This window comes from Vanellus vanellus (assembly GCF_965231255.1).
Source record: "Vanellus vanellus genome assembly, chromosome: 5".
Lineage (NCBI taxonomy): Eukaryota > Metazoa > Chordata > Aves > Charadriiformes > Charadriidae > Vanellus > Vanellus vanellus.
Window position 1 is genome coordinate 49,317,403 of NC_138910.1, and position 16,356 is coordinate 49,333,758.

General features: G+C 40.6%; 1 protein-coding gene across 2 annotated transcripts in view; it reads right to left on the reverse strand.

Annotated features, from left to right (window-relative positions):
- The window catches only part of RGL1 (ral guanine nucleotide dissociation stimulator like 1), a 78,230-nt gene that overhangs the window by 13,305 nt on the left and 48,569 nt on the right, over nucleotides 1–16,356 (reverse strand). For both annotated transcript variants that reach the window (XM_082483757.1, XM_082483756.1), the window contains exons 5-9: nucleotides 10,730–10,914; nucleotides 7,767–7,888; nucleotides 6,901–7,116; nucleotides 2,941–3,044; nucleotides 1,687–1,771 (exon numbers count right to left, since the gene is read on the reverse strand). In XM_082483757.1, coding sequence (XP_082339883.1) covers nucleotides 1,687–1,771; nucleotides 2,941–3,044; nucleotides 6,901–7,116; nucleotides 7,767–7,888; nucleotides 10,730–10,914 — 712 coding nt within the window. The remainder of the gene's footprint in view (nucleotides 1–1,686; nucleotides 1,772–2,940; nucleotides 3,045–6,900; nucleotides 7,117–7,766; nucleotides 7,889–10,729; nucleotides 10,915–16,356) is intronic.

A 16,356-nucleotide genomic window follows, 5' to 3' on the forward strand; every position in this document is an offset into this window, starting at 1 on the left:
TCCTTCCTCTGCTGAAAAACAGGAGCAAATGAAAAAGGAGTTGTCTCAATGTCTTCAAGATACTGAAAGGTAAACTCAAGGTTCCGTAACAGCAGCCGGCATGCAGGCACAGAAGCTAAAACTGCAGGCTCACAGCAGAGTCATTTGGGGACGAGAGAACAAAGTGGTCCCTCTCCATGCCAGCCAGCCTGTTTCATATGGCATTTTGTCTGCTCTACACTTAAATTTGCAGGATGGATAGGCAAGGTCAAACACAGCTTCCCGAGAGAGACTATTTATAGTGAAAGAAAACAAAGACTTTAAGGCTTCAGTGAACATTAATCCTCAAATCATTACAAAACGGTCAAGAACAAGAAGTAGGAGAGAGGTTCTAGGTATTCTGTGAAATTTTTCTTCTCTCACTGCTTTCAAAATGCTTTGCAAATCTACTTATGGCATCTGGAGAGAGTGATTTGCTGGGAGCCAGGAGACCTAGGCTCAGATTGTTGTTTCTTCTTTTTAATATTTAGTTAAATAAGCTGTTCTGAACATACATTTTCCCCTCTATGCTTAGTATTGCTTCACCTGCTTTAAAATTTAGCGACAGAAGTTGATAAATGGATGATAAATAAAACAGACTGACAGGCTTGAATGTGTTCACCCATCATTCCTGAGCAAAACACAGTGTTTCAGATACCAAGGCAAGGGGGTAAATACAAATGCCAGATTGAGTGGATAGAACTGCCAAAAAATAAACGGGTTAGCCAGTTTATAGAAAATGTTATGTAAACAGAAAAAACTGCCACAAACATTCCTTAGTTTATACAGAATATAACCTTTCCCTGCTATTCTTCCTCACTCCTTTCAAGCTCCTGAACTTGTTGGGGTTCGCCCAGGAGAACACACAAGTCAAACTGTTTCAGACAGAGCCTGCTTTGTTGTCCATCTGGCCACACACAGAGCCGGAAGCCTGTTCCTTCAAAATTCCCAGCCCTGTTTTCTAGTTCCAAGAAAGGTACAGGATAATTGGATAAACATCTTGGTTTAATTCCTCAGCTGATGTTGAGTAGCATTGTTCCAGTGAAGTCAAAAGCACTACAGTGGTGCAACCCAGCTGAGTCTTGTTTAGGAGTTTCTCTGCATTCATCGGTGCAAACCTGAGCCTTTCTAGATCTGCTCAGAGGGTGCACAAGCTAACAGTTCATCTCTCTATACAGAGCAGTATAAAGCCAAAGTGCTAATTTGTAACCCATCTCAGTAAAATTACACCATGCAGCAGCTCTTCACTTCATTGCGGCTCCAGTGCTATCAGAGGTACAATACGGCGCACGCAGCTATTCTTGAGCTAGGCATCACCATGCCCAAGGGAGCATTACCTAACTACAGCAGTATGACATTCAACTTGAGGGGCTCCAGGAGGTCCTGAACTGCTGTCTTGTGAACAAGTCCACACAGAATCTGTGCTGCTGCACCCTGCTGTATGTAGGTATCTGAGCTCAACAGGCTAATGCTAGTGTAGACTCTTTCAGGAACAGTGAAATCACTTCTCATCCTGGCAGAAAAGCACAGGTTTTACAGACCTATCTCCCCTGAAGCACCACATACAGTAGAGTTCAGGGAGAGATGAGCTTTGGCAGTTGGTTAGAAAAAGAGATAACCTCAGCTTTGATTGAGATCACAAGCCTTGCAACTCAAGCTAATTCTCACCTTCATTAGCAGCTCCCTGCTTGTCAAATAATTGTCATGGTCTGAAAAGATATCAGACAGCTCTTCGAACATCAGAATTACGTCCCTGTACAGGAAAAGATAAATAATTTAAGTTATCAGTAAGCACTCTAAATCAGATCAGATTACTATTTTTCTCATGAAGCATCAATAGTTGGGCATATAAAAAAATAACACCACCAAAATACATCCAATGAGATGCCACACATCTACTAGTAACCTTCCTGAGATCTTCTGGTGCTCCCAGTGAAGTCAGGCCTTATTTGACAGCATCACAAAGAAATGCCAGTAGGTACACAGACTCTGAGCAGGGTTTTCAATCACACTGCAGGGTATGAGATTCTTGTAAGAAGGTGGATAAATGGGTACAAAGAGATAGAATAGTAGCTGTGAGAGGTATTCTAACTACTTCATTTTTGCCCTGTTCCATGCAGTCTGGAAGACTAGAAGGATTTAAGTGTACGAGTCCCTTCCTATTACCCAACACTATAAGCACAAGATAGCAATATTTTGATCAGGAACAGGAACACCAGGCAGTGGAAGGAAAGACCCACCTCTTTCTAAGGGAAATGCAGAAGTATACTGCATGGCAGAGTGACATTTTTCTTTGTTTAGCAAATGCAAAGGAAAGAAATCTATTCTTCCCAAACTGAATGAGCAGAACACCATCTTTCCTACACAGACATTTCTGGTGTCTGTTTGGCATGCAGTAAATATGCCAATTGCATAAAAATGTATTTCGCTGTAAGAAATACTGCCTTCAATACAGATTTGTATTTGTAGTTTGGGGATATATTCTAAGGAAATGTCAGGAGCATGAAAGGATTAATGAGGGTCTATAGCAACCTGGACCTCCTCCAACTTCATGGGAGAGAAGACAACAGGCAAGTATCATAGTGCCCTTTTACTGACCTGCTGAGAGTGGTGTGCATGAGCTGGGCGAGTAGCTAATCCCATAGTTTTTCAAAATAGGTTGTGGAAGATCCAGTATGCTATAAAGGACAGAAGACACCCAGTATCCCTGAGGGCAGTTTGTCCCCTCAATGTGCAAGAGGAGCTCACAGCAGTCAGACCCAAAAAAGAGGTCTGAGCCTCACAGGAATGAGAGGTTCTTCTAAGAAAACAGATGTCCATGAAGGAGCAGAATAGGAAGACTGAGAACAAGATGAAAAGAAAGAGCACTGAGCTTTTTGCCTTTGTTTGGGGCTAGCCACAGGAGTGGAGGGTGAAGCTTACTTTGGAACACATCCCCAGGTCTTCTTTAGCCGATAGATGGAGTTGGACTGCAGTGCTGAAATGATGGCCCTCAAGGAGGAAAAATTCTTCAGCATCCTACATTCCTGTGAAAGGAGCGGTTATAAATACAGGAGCATTAAATGTCAGCATTACAAATAGGTTAGTGCTCTTCTGTTTGACCAGTGTCATGCTTGCTACACATTTCTCACTGCTAAGCAGGCAGCTGTACAAATATTGAGCATCAAAAATATCACTCCCCCCTCCAGACACCAAACACTTTATGGGCTTTGGCACTTATATCTTGTTTTCCTCACTTTCATGTATTTGTGGTGATGTTGCAGTGTTACAGCTTCCAGTTCTCCTAGTAAAAATAAAAGTGGAACTCGGTCCATGAAGCCAGGCTAAAAAGCACAAATGTTACGCTTCTTTAAAAGCTCTTTATAATTACTAATCCCTTTTACCCTTTAGGGTAAAAATTAGGCTTTGCCTCTTTCTATGTGGTATCTAAAATGTAAACCCTCAATCATCTAAGTGTCAATTAAAAATAAAGACATGCAAAGGAGTAACCTGTTATTCAAGTATGTGCACACTTAAAGAGAAAAACCTTCCCAGCTTTTCCAGAGTTAGGATCAAATCCTAACAGAGACTTGTTAATAGACATTTCTTATGCAGCTTCTCTATGGCAAAAGTTTTGATGGAAAAGGACAGTGAAAAACGTAATTCTCAAAAAAAAAAAAAAAAAAAAAAAAGCAAAGATTTCTGGCAAAGCAGATGAAAGCAAGGACCAGCAGGGGGAAAGTCTGCCCTGTGACTCTTCAAGGAACTCCTGTAAATCTGTTGGTGGCTCATGAACCGGAGCCCGGGCACCACAGACCTAAGAAACACTTGCAAATACAAGCTCTCACAAACAGGTGTCGGTACATGCAAATTAAGCAGGCAAAACACATGCCAATTGACTGTTGCATGTAGATGAGAATGTATTCAAACTACAATTCCGCTTCTAAAGATTTTTATGGGGCTGATTATTACACTAATAGTGCTGATTATGTAAAGGATCCTTACAGTGAAAACAGACATAATTTATTTCCTTTGTAGAACTAAACAAATGTAAAACAACCTCAGCACAAACAAAAGTCAGACCTTAATATATCAGTAATTCTGTTCATGAGTTGCATTAAAATTGACTGAACAGCTAAAGCAAGTACATCTACTGCCATTACTACCTAAAAAAAAATAAAAATCTTTGTGCAACTTAAGAGGCTATGTTTAACAAAGTGTGGCTTAAGAAGGCTGACTGGGCAGACAGCACTTGAAGCAGGTTGGCAGTTGGGCTAGATAAAGACCAGGTTCAAGGTCATGTGGTAGGACACACAAGACCTGAAAGCTATTTTTGCATGTTTCGGGGCCAAAGCAGCCACATAACATTTCTTCAGAGACTGACACATTTGAGAAGGAGATCCTTCTTTCAATTCAGGCTGGGGAGAATGTAGATTTAGAGGCACAAATTCTTAGCTTTTTTTTTTTTTTTCTCCAAATACAACAGGAGTTTGGACTGGAAGATTTAATTTGGAACCATCTTGGCTTAATTGCACGTTGCATAATTTAAAGCACATTAGGAATTCAATATTGGATTTTGTGTTCTCAATGATTTAACTGACTGCAGACTAAACATTAGCAAGGTTTCATTTGTATATAAGAAGAATTTTTAAGACTGCTTTGAATAACTTTGTTTCATGCTGTGTCCTTCACAAGGGGAAAACCAGAAAGAATCATGTGCAGAAAAAACTTTGATTAAAAAAAAATTAAGCATAACAGGATATTAATGACTTAATTTTTACTTATTTTTAAAGAAAATATTGTCTGAGTGAAATTGGCTGCTCCTGCTCAGGAACCTTAGACCTAGGTGGAGCAGAGGACTGGCAGTTAGAAAAAGCATTCAGTTTATCTTGTAAACCAAGAAACTGGATCCAAAAGTCACAAACAGATAACAAATATGGGACTCTATGCTGCTAAGTTACAGAGTTAGCTGTCAGTGAATAACTGCACTTTAATGACTGGATTGTTTTCTAATTCAGGCATCTAACTATTCAAAACTCTCATTTGCATGCACAAAGCAAACAACTTTCTTCAGAAGTAGGCAGCTATGTGCATATGCAACTAGCTGTTCTACATGTGCAATTATTTTGTAGAGCGTGCACATGCATTTTTCATGTGCTTAGCTAAGACTGAAGTATTTAATTATGTGTATGAATTAAGTAAGGGAGAAGGACTGAATCAACAGAGGTGGAGAACGAAGTTCTCCATCCACAGAACAAGTATGAGTGTGGAGCCTGTACCGGCTTCTCCAGGCCTTCCTGATGACCCATGATGAGCAGGAAGCTGCTTCGTACTTCCTCACCCAGACTGCAGACCAGTCTGCCCTATAAGGGCCCCTTTAGCTGGTACCCTCTGCAACTTAAAGATCTGTACACAGAAAATAGGCATCAAACTTCCTAACCCGTTCACACAGGCTATAAAGCAGCCATCAGATGATAATAAAAACGAGTCGATGTAAATGCCAAAAGAGAGGTGGAAGACTACTTCCCCATACCAGTTTCCTGAACCATGCAGTTGCCGGAGCTTAGGTGCCAGGACTAACAATACTGCCTCTGGAAGCACAGAAGTGCATTGTCAAGGTTGGAAAGCCTCTGTTTGGCTTGAGCTTTTTATGACTGCTTATTTTGTATAGCTCAGAACGAATCCATGTGATTCTTAAAACAAAAGTCAACACACATTCATATGAGAGTGCTTTAATGTTCTCTTCAAAAGAGAGATCTAGCTTAGTGCCAGCTGCCCAGTGCTCTGAAGGGGAGTTAAAAAAATTACAGTAAATTATTAAAGATATAATCTAAGGAATTAGCAAAGTAGTTATGTAAAGGCAACATGCAAAAGCCTTTCACGCAAAGATTAAGAAACATCTGATCTGCTACATGACAAAGGAATTGAAGCAAAGAGTAAAAATGTGTTAAAGAAACATGTGAGACAATGATAAAGCAGAAAGGTAAGAAGATGAGGAGACCGGTACCATATTGTAACTCTACTTATTTTTTCTGGTCACTGCTTGCACCTCTCAAACCAGCTGTTTTGTCTACCTAATGTAAACTGTGAATAACTCAGTAGGCAAACAACTTTTCAGCCCCAAGAATTTTTCCGAACAAAAGAGTAGAAACAATAGTTTCATTTTTTCCATATTAAAGAGGCTACTACTTCCTAGAAGTTAGCTTTGTCTGCACTTACTTAAAACCTTGTAGTTACTTTCTTTTCATATGCACATACAAATATATATAAAAGTATAAAAACACAAACAGTTGTGCTGTCTTCCACCATATCTGATTTCAACTGTCATGGTGTTCATAGATGCAGGAGAGGGAGCATGGTGCTCATTGAGTGAACAGGAATGCCCAAAGGCAGCTAAACGGAAAGCTTCTTCTGACTGTGCCTGTTGCCTGCACCACTGCCAGACCTACTCCATTCTTGTTAAACTTTCTTCTGAAAACAAGTGTAACCTTTGGATGATATCAACTATCATTTCACTTCTTTCACTGATATGAGCAGTATTTTCTTCCTAGGAAAGTGAACTGGCTGAATTTATACCTATCTTGCCATAATTGTTACATTATCAAGTATATGGCACTCCCAATCTGTAAGACACAGTATCTGCTTCGCCCATTAATTAGCACTCCTAACCCTGTGAAGAGACAAGCATCGACCCCATTTCCATGGTGGGGAAGGAACTAAGGAGAGGAAGGGCAATACTTCATCTGCTATTACAAAGAAAGTCAGTCAAAAATAGAAAAAATTAGAGCTAAGATGTTCACTGGCCCAGGACCAACGCATACAACCCCTTTCTCCCCTCCCAACTCCCTCACTCCAAGGCACCCGCACAAGAAAACATTAAACAGTCTAGAATAAATGCTTTACATGTGCAACATGAATCCACTTCTCGATGATCTTGGCTCTTTGCTGTGTTTTGAGTTCTTTGCTCATCAGGATAGTGCTGACAACACATTTGGTAACTGCATTAAACTGAGAGATGGTGGCTCTGATGGTAGGTACCAGGTGCTCATTTTCTTTCTTATCTCTTTGAGACCAGATGCTTCCCAAGCAGTGGTAGGGCACAACTTTCTTGAAGAGTTTCTAGAGTGAAGTAGAGGTATGTAAGTCAGCAGGATTCTCCTAGATCTCTACCGTCCACAAGAAGAAATACATGTTTACAGCACAAATTGGATCTAAATCTAATATGGTATTCAAAGGTAAATATTTGTTTTCTCTTAGTTTAAAATATACACTTTGGCATACTCTTTAAAGTCTTGATACCCTAAAACAACTCTCAGTTAAATTGTCCTGGGAAAATAAGAGACACCTTTACACCAGTAGCCTAACCAAGGGGAAAGTTTTTTATATAATGATATTTTGAAGGATATTGATACAGAGAAACCAAATCAGAGCGCTAGTTAGGAGTACCTATACATCTTTAGGCCAGGTAGCAATGTAGTTAAAATGTGCTATTTCTCAGGTGTCAAATACTAAACTTTGCAAAAAAAAAAGGCTATACAGTATACATTAACACTATAAAAAACAAAACTAAAAACAAACCTTCAGAATGACTGAAGGAAAAAGCCCAATGAATGAAGCATGTTTGGATAACCAAGCAGAGCTGTGTTTTGTGTCCCAACAACAGACCTGTTCTGGAACACTATACTTATATCAGCACAATTTTAAGAAAAAAATTAGAAGCCCAGCACTATTTCTCCTAGCATTTTAAGTAGTACATATGCTCTACATACTGCATCCATGTATGTCAACTGTTCTGCCACAAGGTCTTCTTTGAAAAGAGAGAATTCTTCTGGACTGGTCTCCATTTTCTCTTCATCACATAGGTTAAAGACGGAAGTGCTAAGGGACCCATCTGTCCAGGATGGAAAACACAACTTAGTAAATTTGTACAGCAAACTGAATCAATGCAGATGTTTGTTTATTTTAAAACATCACTGTATATATTATAGCAGAACACCCAAAGGGTCCTACCTGATATATTGGCCCCACTATGCTGCATATTTTAGTGAGAAAGATGATGACCAGAAGGTTAAATTGGCAAGGAAAAGGTGGAAGAGAAAAGAAATAGTGTTAGACAGAATTGAGCTGTTCAGGGTCTCTTAGCTGAGAAGCGGGTTAACCCATTCGCTAACCATTCTTTTGAAAGAAAAAATACCACCACCCCCCCCAACAAAAATTCCTTATTAACATTGCAGATTTTTATTAATCTACTTTTCAGTATTTGTCCATTTTATAATCTGAAAAAAAAAAAAAAAAAAAAGACTGCAATTACATCCCCAAAATATTGCATTAGGAATGCTCTCACATCCAGATTTCACATCCCATGTGTGGAAATAAAAGGAGGCATCAGATTTTCTTGGCACCATTTGTGCCTTCACAGGGCTACATGGACTATATTGAAGAGTTTACTCCAGTATCCCTCACCTTCCCTCTCAGGGAATTTTTGGCTCACACAGGTTGGAAACAAAGCCACATTAAACCAGAAAGAAATATGCCCTTGTTTCCCACGGTAGAGGAGGAAGTCAAACAGAAAATCCCCGAAAATAAATCCTCTTCCTAATCCCTTTTACTGTAAGGCAACAGTAACTCCAAAAGAAGGGAGAAGAAAACCCAGACTTGTGGACGAAAGTACTGAGTTTACTACTAGAATGCTTTCATTAGAAAAAACAAGCAGGGCATTTCAGAGTATGTTACACAATATTTCATATCCAATTAAAGCAGAACAGACACTAAAGCAACAAAAGCAGATAGTGATACTTCATCATTGTTTTTCCAAATACTTCGTTTTTCCTTTCTTTCTTAATTAGCAAAACCTAATCATCAATGTCAACTGATAGTTTTGATATAACAAATTATAACTACAGGCTGTATCCAAATTTCCATCTGTACATTCCAATTGCACAATTTATTGACAGAGCTAAATGTGATAAATGGAGGTCTCTGTTCAGGCCTTATTTTTCCATGGCTGTTTTGTAACAATACGCGTAATTAAATGGACTTCTACTGAACTGTTACAAGAGTCACACTTTTTTCTCTCTCTTTTTGGCTATGTAACTTCTCATTTTCCTTTCAGCTCTTGAATTCAACTGAAAATCCTCATCACTGAGTTGCAACCCTGCTCAAAACCTCACGGCACCCTTAAAATCAGGTCCTGGAGTGCAACACAAGATTTTCGTTTTCTTTTTCGTGCCTCTTGTTCTCCTTTTTCTCTCACCTTCATAAATGTGTAACCAGTCTTCTCCCTGTTCCCCAGGAAGCTGGAATCCTCTCATACTCAAGTATATCATCATCTTCAAATCGCTCTGATCCATTTAGCCCTCTCAAAGCCCAACTGCCCTCTTGACTTCACTGAGAACAAACAGGACCCCCTTCTGAATTTGCACTCTCTGACTCACCTTGCTTTGTATTGCTCAAGCTGCAAGCACTGAGGCCAGAGAACAGCTTTTATCTATGTATCTGGTACTGCAATCTAATCTACTGGCATGGCTGATGGCAGCACTGAATGGAGGTCTGATTACACAAATCAAACTGTAGGACTAGGACCCAACTTTGTAAATTCATAACATGATATGAATGCTTTAGAACAATAATTATCAGCAAGTCTTGATTGCAGACAACACAGTAAGAGTTTTGAAAGAAATCTCTGAAATGAACAAAGATGGAGCTCTACTAAAGTAAGTGACAACATTAAAAGTCTTCTCTTCAGACCCCACAGATTAATTGCGTTCTCTTCCTCTCATTTTATTCGAGCTAACAACCTCTATTCTGCAACAATTGGGAAAATGTTATCATTCAGATTGACCCATCTATAACTCAGAAAAGAACCTTTTCAAGTACTACTTGAGGAAACAAATGCAGAATGGGGCTGCTGGGAACTTTTGCTCACTTTGAACAACAGATGAACCCAAATAAAGCTCTCGTGAGCTTTCTTTGCTTGACCTGTGGGAACCAAACCCAAGAAAGGACATTAATAGGCACATATTAGCAATCCTGTTCACTTACCTGTGTTCAATAAGGAAAACACCTGGACTCTGTGCATACTCCTTTTTATGTATGTGTTAATGACAGAGTTATTTTGGCATTTCACGGTATTATACATTGACATTGTATTGCTGGAACATCCAGCAGACATGATTTTTATGGGATGAGATTTTTTTTTGTGTCATTTCCTTTATCCTTTATTACATGAATTATTCCCTCTTGCCTGTCTGCCAAAGCTGGAAGTTGATTCTAGTTCTCATTCACACACTACGTGAGCTCCTATGACTTTTCAGCTTATGCCACAGGAAGCTTTCTGTCCGGCATAAGGGTATGTGTCAGTCTTGACGCTGCACACAGCATATTTGTGTTACTACAGTTCACTATTGTTTCAGTAGATTGTGACCCCCAATAACGTAAGTTTTTCCTCTGTCCTTGGATACCAGCAGCCAGCCACTCAAATAGGAAAAAACAGCCACAGACACTTCCTTTGACATGATGGTAGCTAGGAAGAAAAGCTTTGTGACAACAAGGCTTGTGACTTAAGCTATATTTTGTTGCAGTTCTGTATTTTGCTTTTTGTTGGTTTGGGCTTTTCTTGGGAGGGGGGGAAGTCACTGGCGAGCCTCACTGTATTGTGAATTAGCATAAGAGTTGAAGTGTACTGCACATAAATCCCTTGGTACCATAAAGACAGAAGGGAAAGGTAACTTACCGTCATTTTCCATTTCTTGACTCTGGAACTGCTCCAAGAGGTTCTGTGCCCTCTTCTCTGGATCAGAGCCAGGTATATTCTTCTTCAGGTAATCCAGCAACTTCAGCAAACATAGGTAGTCAGGTGGTTCTCTGAAATCCTCAGAGCACTGATCAAGCCAGGCTCGTAAGATTGATGCTATTGCACTAAGAGCAAATACACAGAGAATGCACTGGTTGTATACAGCCTGTATTGATGCAATCTTATGTATCTGTATGTAATATAACAATAAAAACACTGAGACATCCATACCCCACGTGAAGGCAGTACAAAAACTTTTTGAGCAAGGAATTTAATTTGTCCTTTTTATGCATGGAATCTTAGTAAGATGTCACTAAGGTTTTGCCAGGGACTTCAGCGAAGTTGCTCCTGGTTTGCACTCCTACCAGTGGATCCAGTTATAGCCCCAAAATGCAAACTAATAAAGAATCACATCCATTTAAGCTATATTGAGATCCTTCTATTAAATTCAGGAAATCAAATAATGATAGATAAAGCAATTAAGATAATAAAATAGAATAGACTATTTCAATTAGAAGTGATCTAGAATGATCACCTAGTCCAACTACCTGACCAATTCAAGGCTGACCAAAAGTTAAAGCATGATTTTAAGGGCATTGTCCAAACATCTCAAACACTGACTTGGGGCATCCACCACCTCACTAGGAACCCTGTTGCAGTGTTTGATCACCCTCTGGGTAAAGAAATGCTTCCTAACATCCAGTCTAAACCTCCCCTGGCACAGCTTTGAGCCGTTCCCTCACATCCTGTCCCTGGATCCTAGGGAGAACAGATCAGCACCTCCCTCTCCATGTCCCCTCCTCGGGAAGCTGTAGAGAGCAATGAGGTCACCCCTCAGCCTCCTTTTCTCCAAACTAGACAAGCCCAAAGCCCTTAGCCACTCCTCACAAGACATGCCTTACAGCCCTGTCACAAGCTTTGTTGCCCTCCTCTAGATGCATTCAAGGACCTTCACATTCTTCTTAATTGATGGGGCCGAGAACTGCACACAGTACTCAAGGTGAGGCCACACCAGTGCTGAATACAGCAGCATAAACCCCTCTCTTGACCAGCTGGTCACACTGTGTTTGCTGCACCCCAGGATGTGATTTGCCCTCTTGGCTGCCAGGGCACACCGATGGCTCCCATTGAGCCTGAGGGCAGCCAGCACCCCCACATCCCTTTCTGCAGGGCTGCTCTCCAGCCACTCCTCTCCCAATTTATACTTGTGCTCAGCTACTGCTGAGCATCACACTGCTCCAGCATCCATTGTAAGCAATAGTAACAGAAATAGCCCTCTCCCATGCCAGCACCTCGGATAGAAAATTATTTGGTTTTATGACTGCTATTCATTATGATCCCACTTCCCTGTACTGTACTGTTTGTCAAGCCAGCAAAGCAAGACTTGCAAATTACCTCGGAGTTATGCTTTGTTTAATCAGTTGAAGTATCTTTGCTTAGCTGTTCTGTGACCATGTTTGAATAACTACCAGAGATTATGCATACAATCAAAAAGAACATAATTTCCTTATTCCCTCTTGTGTCAGTGGGAAAAGCTGTGGCCTGGTGAGGCTGCAATGTTTGCTCCATTACTGCTCCCTGGGATGTTGTGGGAAAATAGCAGGGAGGAAACAAGGTATTCATGGCTCCTTCAGGGTAGCAGCTTCCCAGTGGAAGTGCTAAATCAAACGCTTCCTTTGCTGCCTTTCCTTTCATCAATTGCTGCTGCTGAGTCCGGGGACCAAACTGAAGCTGCATATTCCTCCACACCATATTACTCATTATCTGCTGTCTTAGTAGAAAGACTGCCCGTTCATGAAACCTTGGGTTCTGAAAAAAAGCAATCTAAGCCTGAACCTAACCCCCATGAGCACACGCAGTTAATGAGGTTGCCTCATCTGTGAAGATAAAACCTTAAACATGACACGTGCAACATGGGCAGCACTATGCTGCCAGCACCCAGTATCAAGCTTGAAGGACCAAGATAGCTGAAGCCAGAAGACAAACTGGTCTTACTAATCTTAGGAAGAAATGCGTAACAAAAAATATATCAGCAGAATCTTGATTTTGCCCTTAGCCCGAAGACAAGGAGGGCCTGTCAAATTATACCATGCAAAAAGGTATCTCAGTCATGCTGGCAGTGCAGGAAAAGGATGCTTCAAGAGTTATAGGAGCGTTGAATCTTGTTCAGGGAAGTTGTCCCGGACCTTCTTAGACACATGCAGCTAAAAGAACATCAACTGCAGAGAACTGCCCATGGGCAATCCTTCTACAGACTGAGGGTGTTGAGGGGAAACCAGAGCTGATGAATCAACATGGTTTCCACCCCACCTGAAATGGAGGGAAGTGATCTGTTTATCTACTTTTCCTGGTTTATGTAGGTTTTAATCCACACCCACCTATGAGATTGGTACTTAGATACTGCACAAATGTATGCTTATGGGAATTTCTTTAAATCCTCTCTTCACAGGAATTTTTCATCATTTCAACTTGTTTTTGTAAGGAAATAAGATTTTTAATTTATGCTATGGTTTTCCAGAAATAACTTACAACGGTGTTGACAAATTTCAACCAAGTGTGGAAAAAGTGGAAGAAGTCTGGAAAAATAACCAAATTTCTTCAAGTTTTAAGATAATCCAAGCCTGGATAAAAAACAGTCATCAACTTATTTTTTCTGCTGCAGGAAAGACTGTGAGATCTTTGGTTCTTCATAGCAATGTGCTGTTACACCAGCATGTATATTTTGGTGCAGCAATTAGCACGGGCCACAGCACACATTACAGGCTGGGAAGCCACAGACAGCATATAAAAAAAAACTTTCTAAGGAGAATTTTGCTTATCTGACCTGACAGAGAAATTAGGGAAAAGGACTGTTGTGTGTGGTCACATAACATGACACACTGGCTGTGGCTACTGTCATGATCACCTACTGTGGTGTTCAGAGTAGGACATAGCATGAGAGGGGAAAAAGCCCCTTGTGCCAGAATAAAAGGCACAATAAACATCTAAACTTCCTATGAAAAGGAAGTCTTGAAGATTTCCTCTGCAACACTGAAACCATCCCAGTATTTCAAATCTCTTCCAGCCAGTAGTCACAAATGCTGTAGCAGGTACGAGAGGTGAGTTACAGGTATTGCTGTCATGCAAAGCAGGAGAAGATGTTTAGGAGAGCAGAAAAACAGTTTTGTAGGGAAGCAGATCTCACAAGCTCCACTGCCATCAGAAAAACAGCTGCAATGATGAAGTGACAACAGCCCTGGTTTGCAGTAGGTCCTATTCAGTTCTGCAAATGCTTAGGGCTGTGCTGTCCAGTTAGCTGTGAGAGCTTAGCCCTCCAATGACCGTATTTTTCACAGCTACAGAAACCTTTCATGATACCTATAACCAATAACCAATACTGATAACCCTGTTTCACAAGACCCTAATGCAATAACATTATCCCATACTCCCAATGATATTCCACGAAGAGGAGAAGGGCCATGCTCTCAGTAAAAACCTCTAACCATGAGTATCCAAGTTAAAGACACCAATCTGTTGGCTCAAAAAACATGCGCTCTGTACTCATAACAATCAGGCACTTGGATTTTAAAGTTCAAATCCTCAAACACATGGATATAGTGGCTCTGGGTCTATTGTATTAATAGCTGCACAATGGAAAGGGACAAGCCTGCCAGGAGGACATTGCTATCCTCAATTTATGAGATCATGAGAAGAGTTCAAATATGAACACAGATTTCACATGTAGACAAGGAACCCAAAAGCCAACCCAGAAAGCTCTTAGATCAGAGCCACATACAAATACTGGCATATTTGTTCCACAAGTAGGGAAACCACAGCAGTATCTGATTAACTCAGCTACTCAGTGGCACTCAAAATAAACCAATAGTTAAAAAAGAGTAAAGATAGCTTCCCCCACTCTCCTTGTCCCATTTTAATCATATTGTTTTTTTTCTCAAAACTCAATTAACTTTTAATCCCATTCAGACGTCATTTTACAAGTCCTATCCCCTTTAGTCTGTTGTTTCTTCAGTTTCCTTCTCTGGTATTGTGGCAACTTCAAACTTTCAATTAGTGAGAGTATTTGGAAAGTTGTCAGTAATACTGTTTGGTTAGGCTTGCTGACAGGAGAAACTCCGGAATTACAATTTTTGGAGCTACAAAAAGTATTTACAACCAAAAATGTACATACAAACACATTCTGGGTTTCAGGTTTCATCTCAAACATGAAACACAGATCGTGCAGCTCGGAAGACTCTCTTTATGTTTGAAAACTGTTTTGGACTGACTTTCCACAACTCTGCTCAGACAAGCTTTCACTGTACATGCAACAAGTAAGGTCTTCATGGTTTAGGATAGCAGTGGCCAAACTTTCTATCTGGAGTTGCAGGACCACTTTTTTCAGTCAGGACAGTGTCACACATGTCACACGACAGCCAGTGCTCCGCCACGGTGAAGACAACAGCATCAGCCCAGCTCCACATTGCAAGGATGAGAAAGATCACAATGGACAGATGCCCACAGTGATGCTCCCAAGCCCTCACTCCACCTTGCCATCTTCTCATATTTTTAATCATCTCCTGTAGCCTCACACATACCCAGAACACTGCATCATAGCAGCACTTACAGTCACAAATGACACTGTCCTACGTCTACTATATTTTTATTTCTTTTCACCACATGCAGGGGAACACTATACCTTGCTCCATGCCCTAATAGTGTATTTTCTCATGCTCTGTACCCCCCTTTCCACACTCACATCACAAACTCACCGTCATCCCTACTGGCTCCACCACCAAAATCTAGGTTGGGTATTCTTATGAGCATTTACCAGTTCAGCAATGATTTGGAAGAGGAAGCCTCTCCACAGGATAAGTTTGTGCACTAATATTGTTCACATACTCCCTATACTACGCTCAGTTTCCAGAGGCTTGGTTGATGGCCACTTTCATAAGCTGAAGAATAAACAGATCTTAAGACAGACCCAGTCTCCCAGAGCAGGGTGAAGAGTTCACAGCCATTACAGACACTGATTTTTGCCAGTAAAAATTTCATTTCAGTCAAGAGGGGAAATAGAAAAGAGAAAAAAAGGTACACTGTGCTCTACTGACCTTCTATTGCCTGGCTGTTTAATTAGCATGTCAGGGAGGGAAGCTTTCTGAAAACAGGCTGGAGAATTGCCCATATCTTGCAGTAGCTTTACATTTGCTGCCCTTGAGAAGAAACTCCCTGTACTCGATAGACCCACAGACAGATAGGAATGGGAGCCTTCTAAGATCTCAGACAGGAAAGAAACATCACAGACTACATTTTTCATGGGTTGATTACGAGCTATAAATTTTTCCTTTCCTGCCTATAAGAAAAAACTTTTTAATGTTTAACTCCTGTCCTGCCAACCATAAACTCTGGGCTCTGTTCAGCAATGCTTTCAAGTTTCGCACCTATCAAAGTCTTCTGATTTCCATACCAACTTTGCTTGAATCCCATTCTCTGAAGGTTTCAGTCTCCAAAACTTACTTACAGTTAGGTAGAAGCATATCCGATTCTGTCATCTACAAACTGGGAACACAGAACTACTCATCCACTCACAT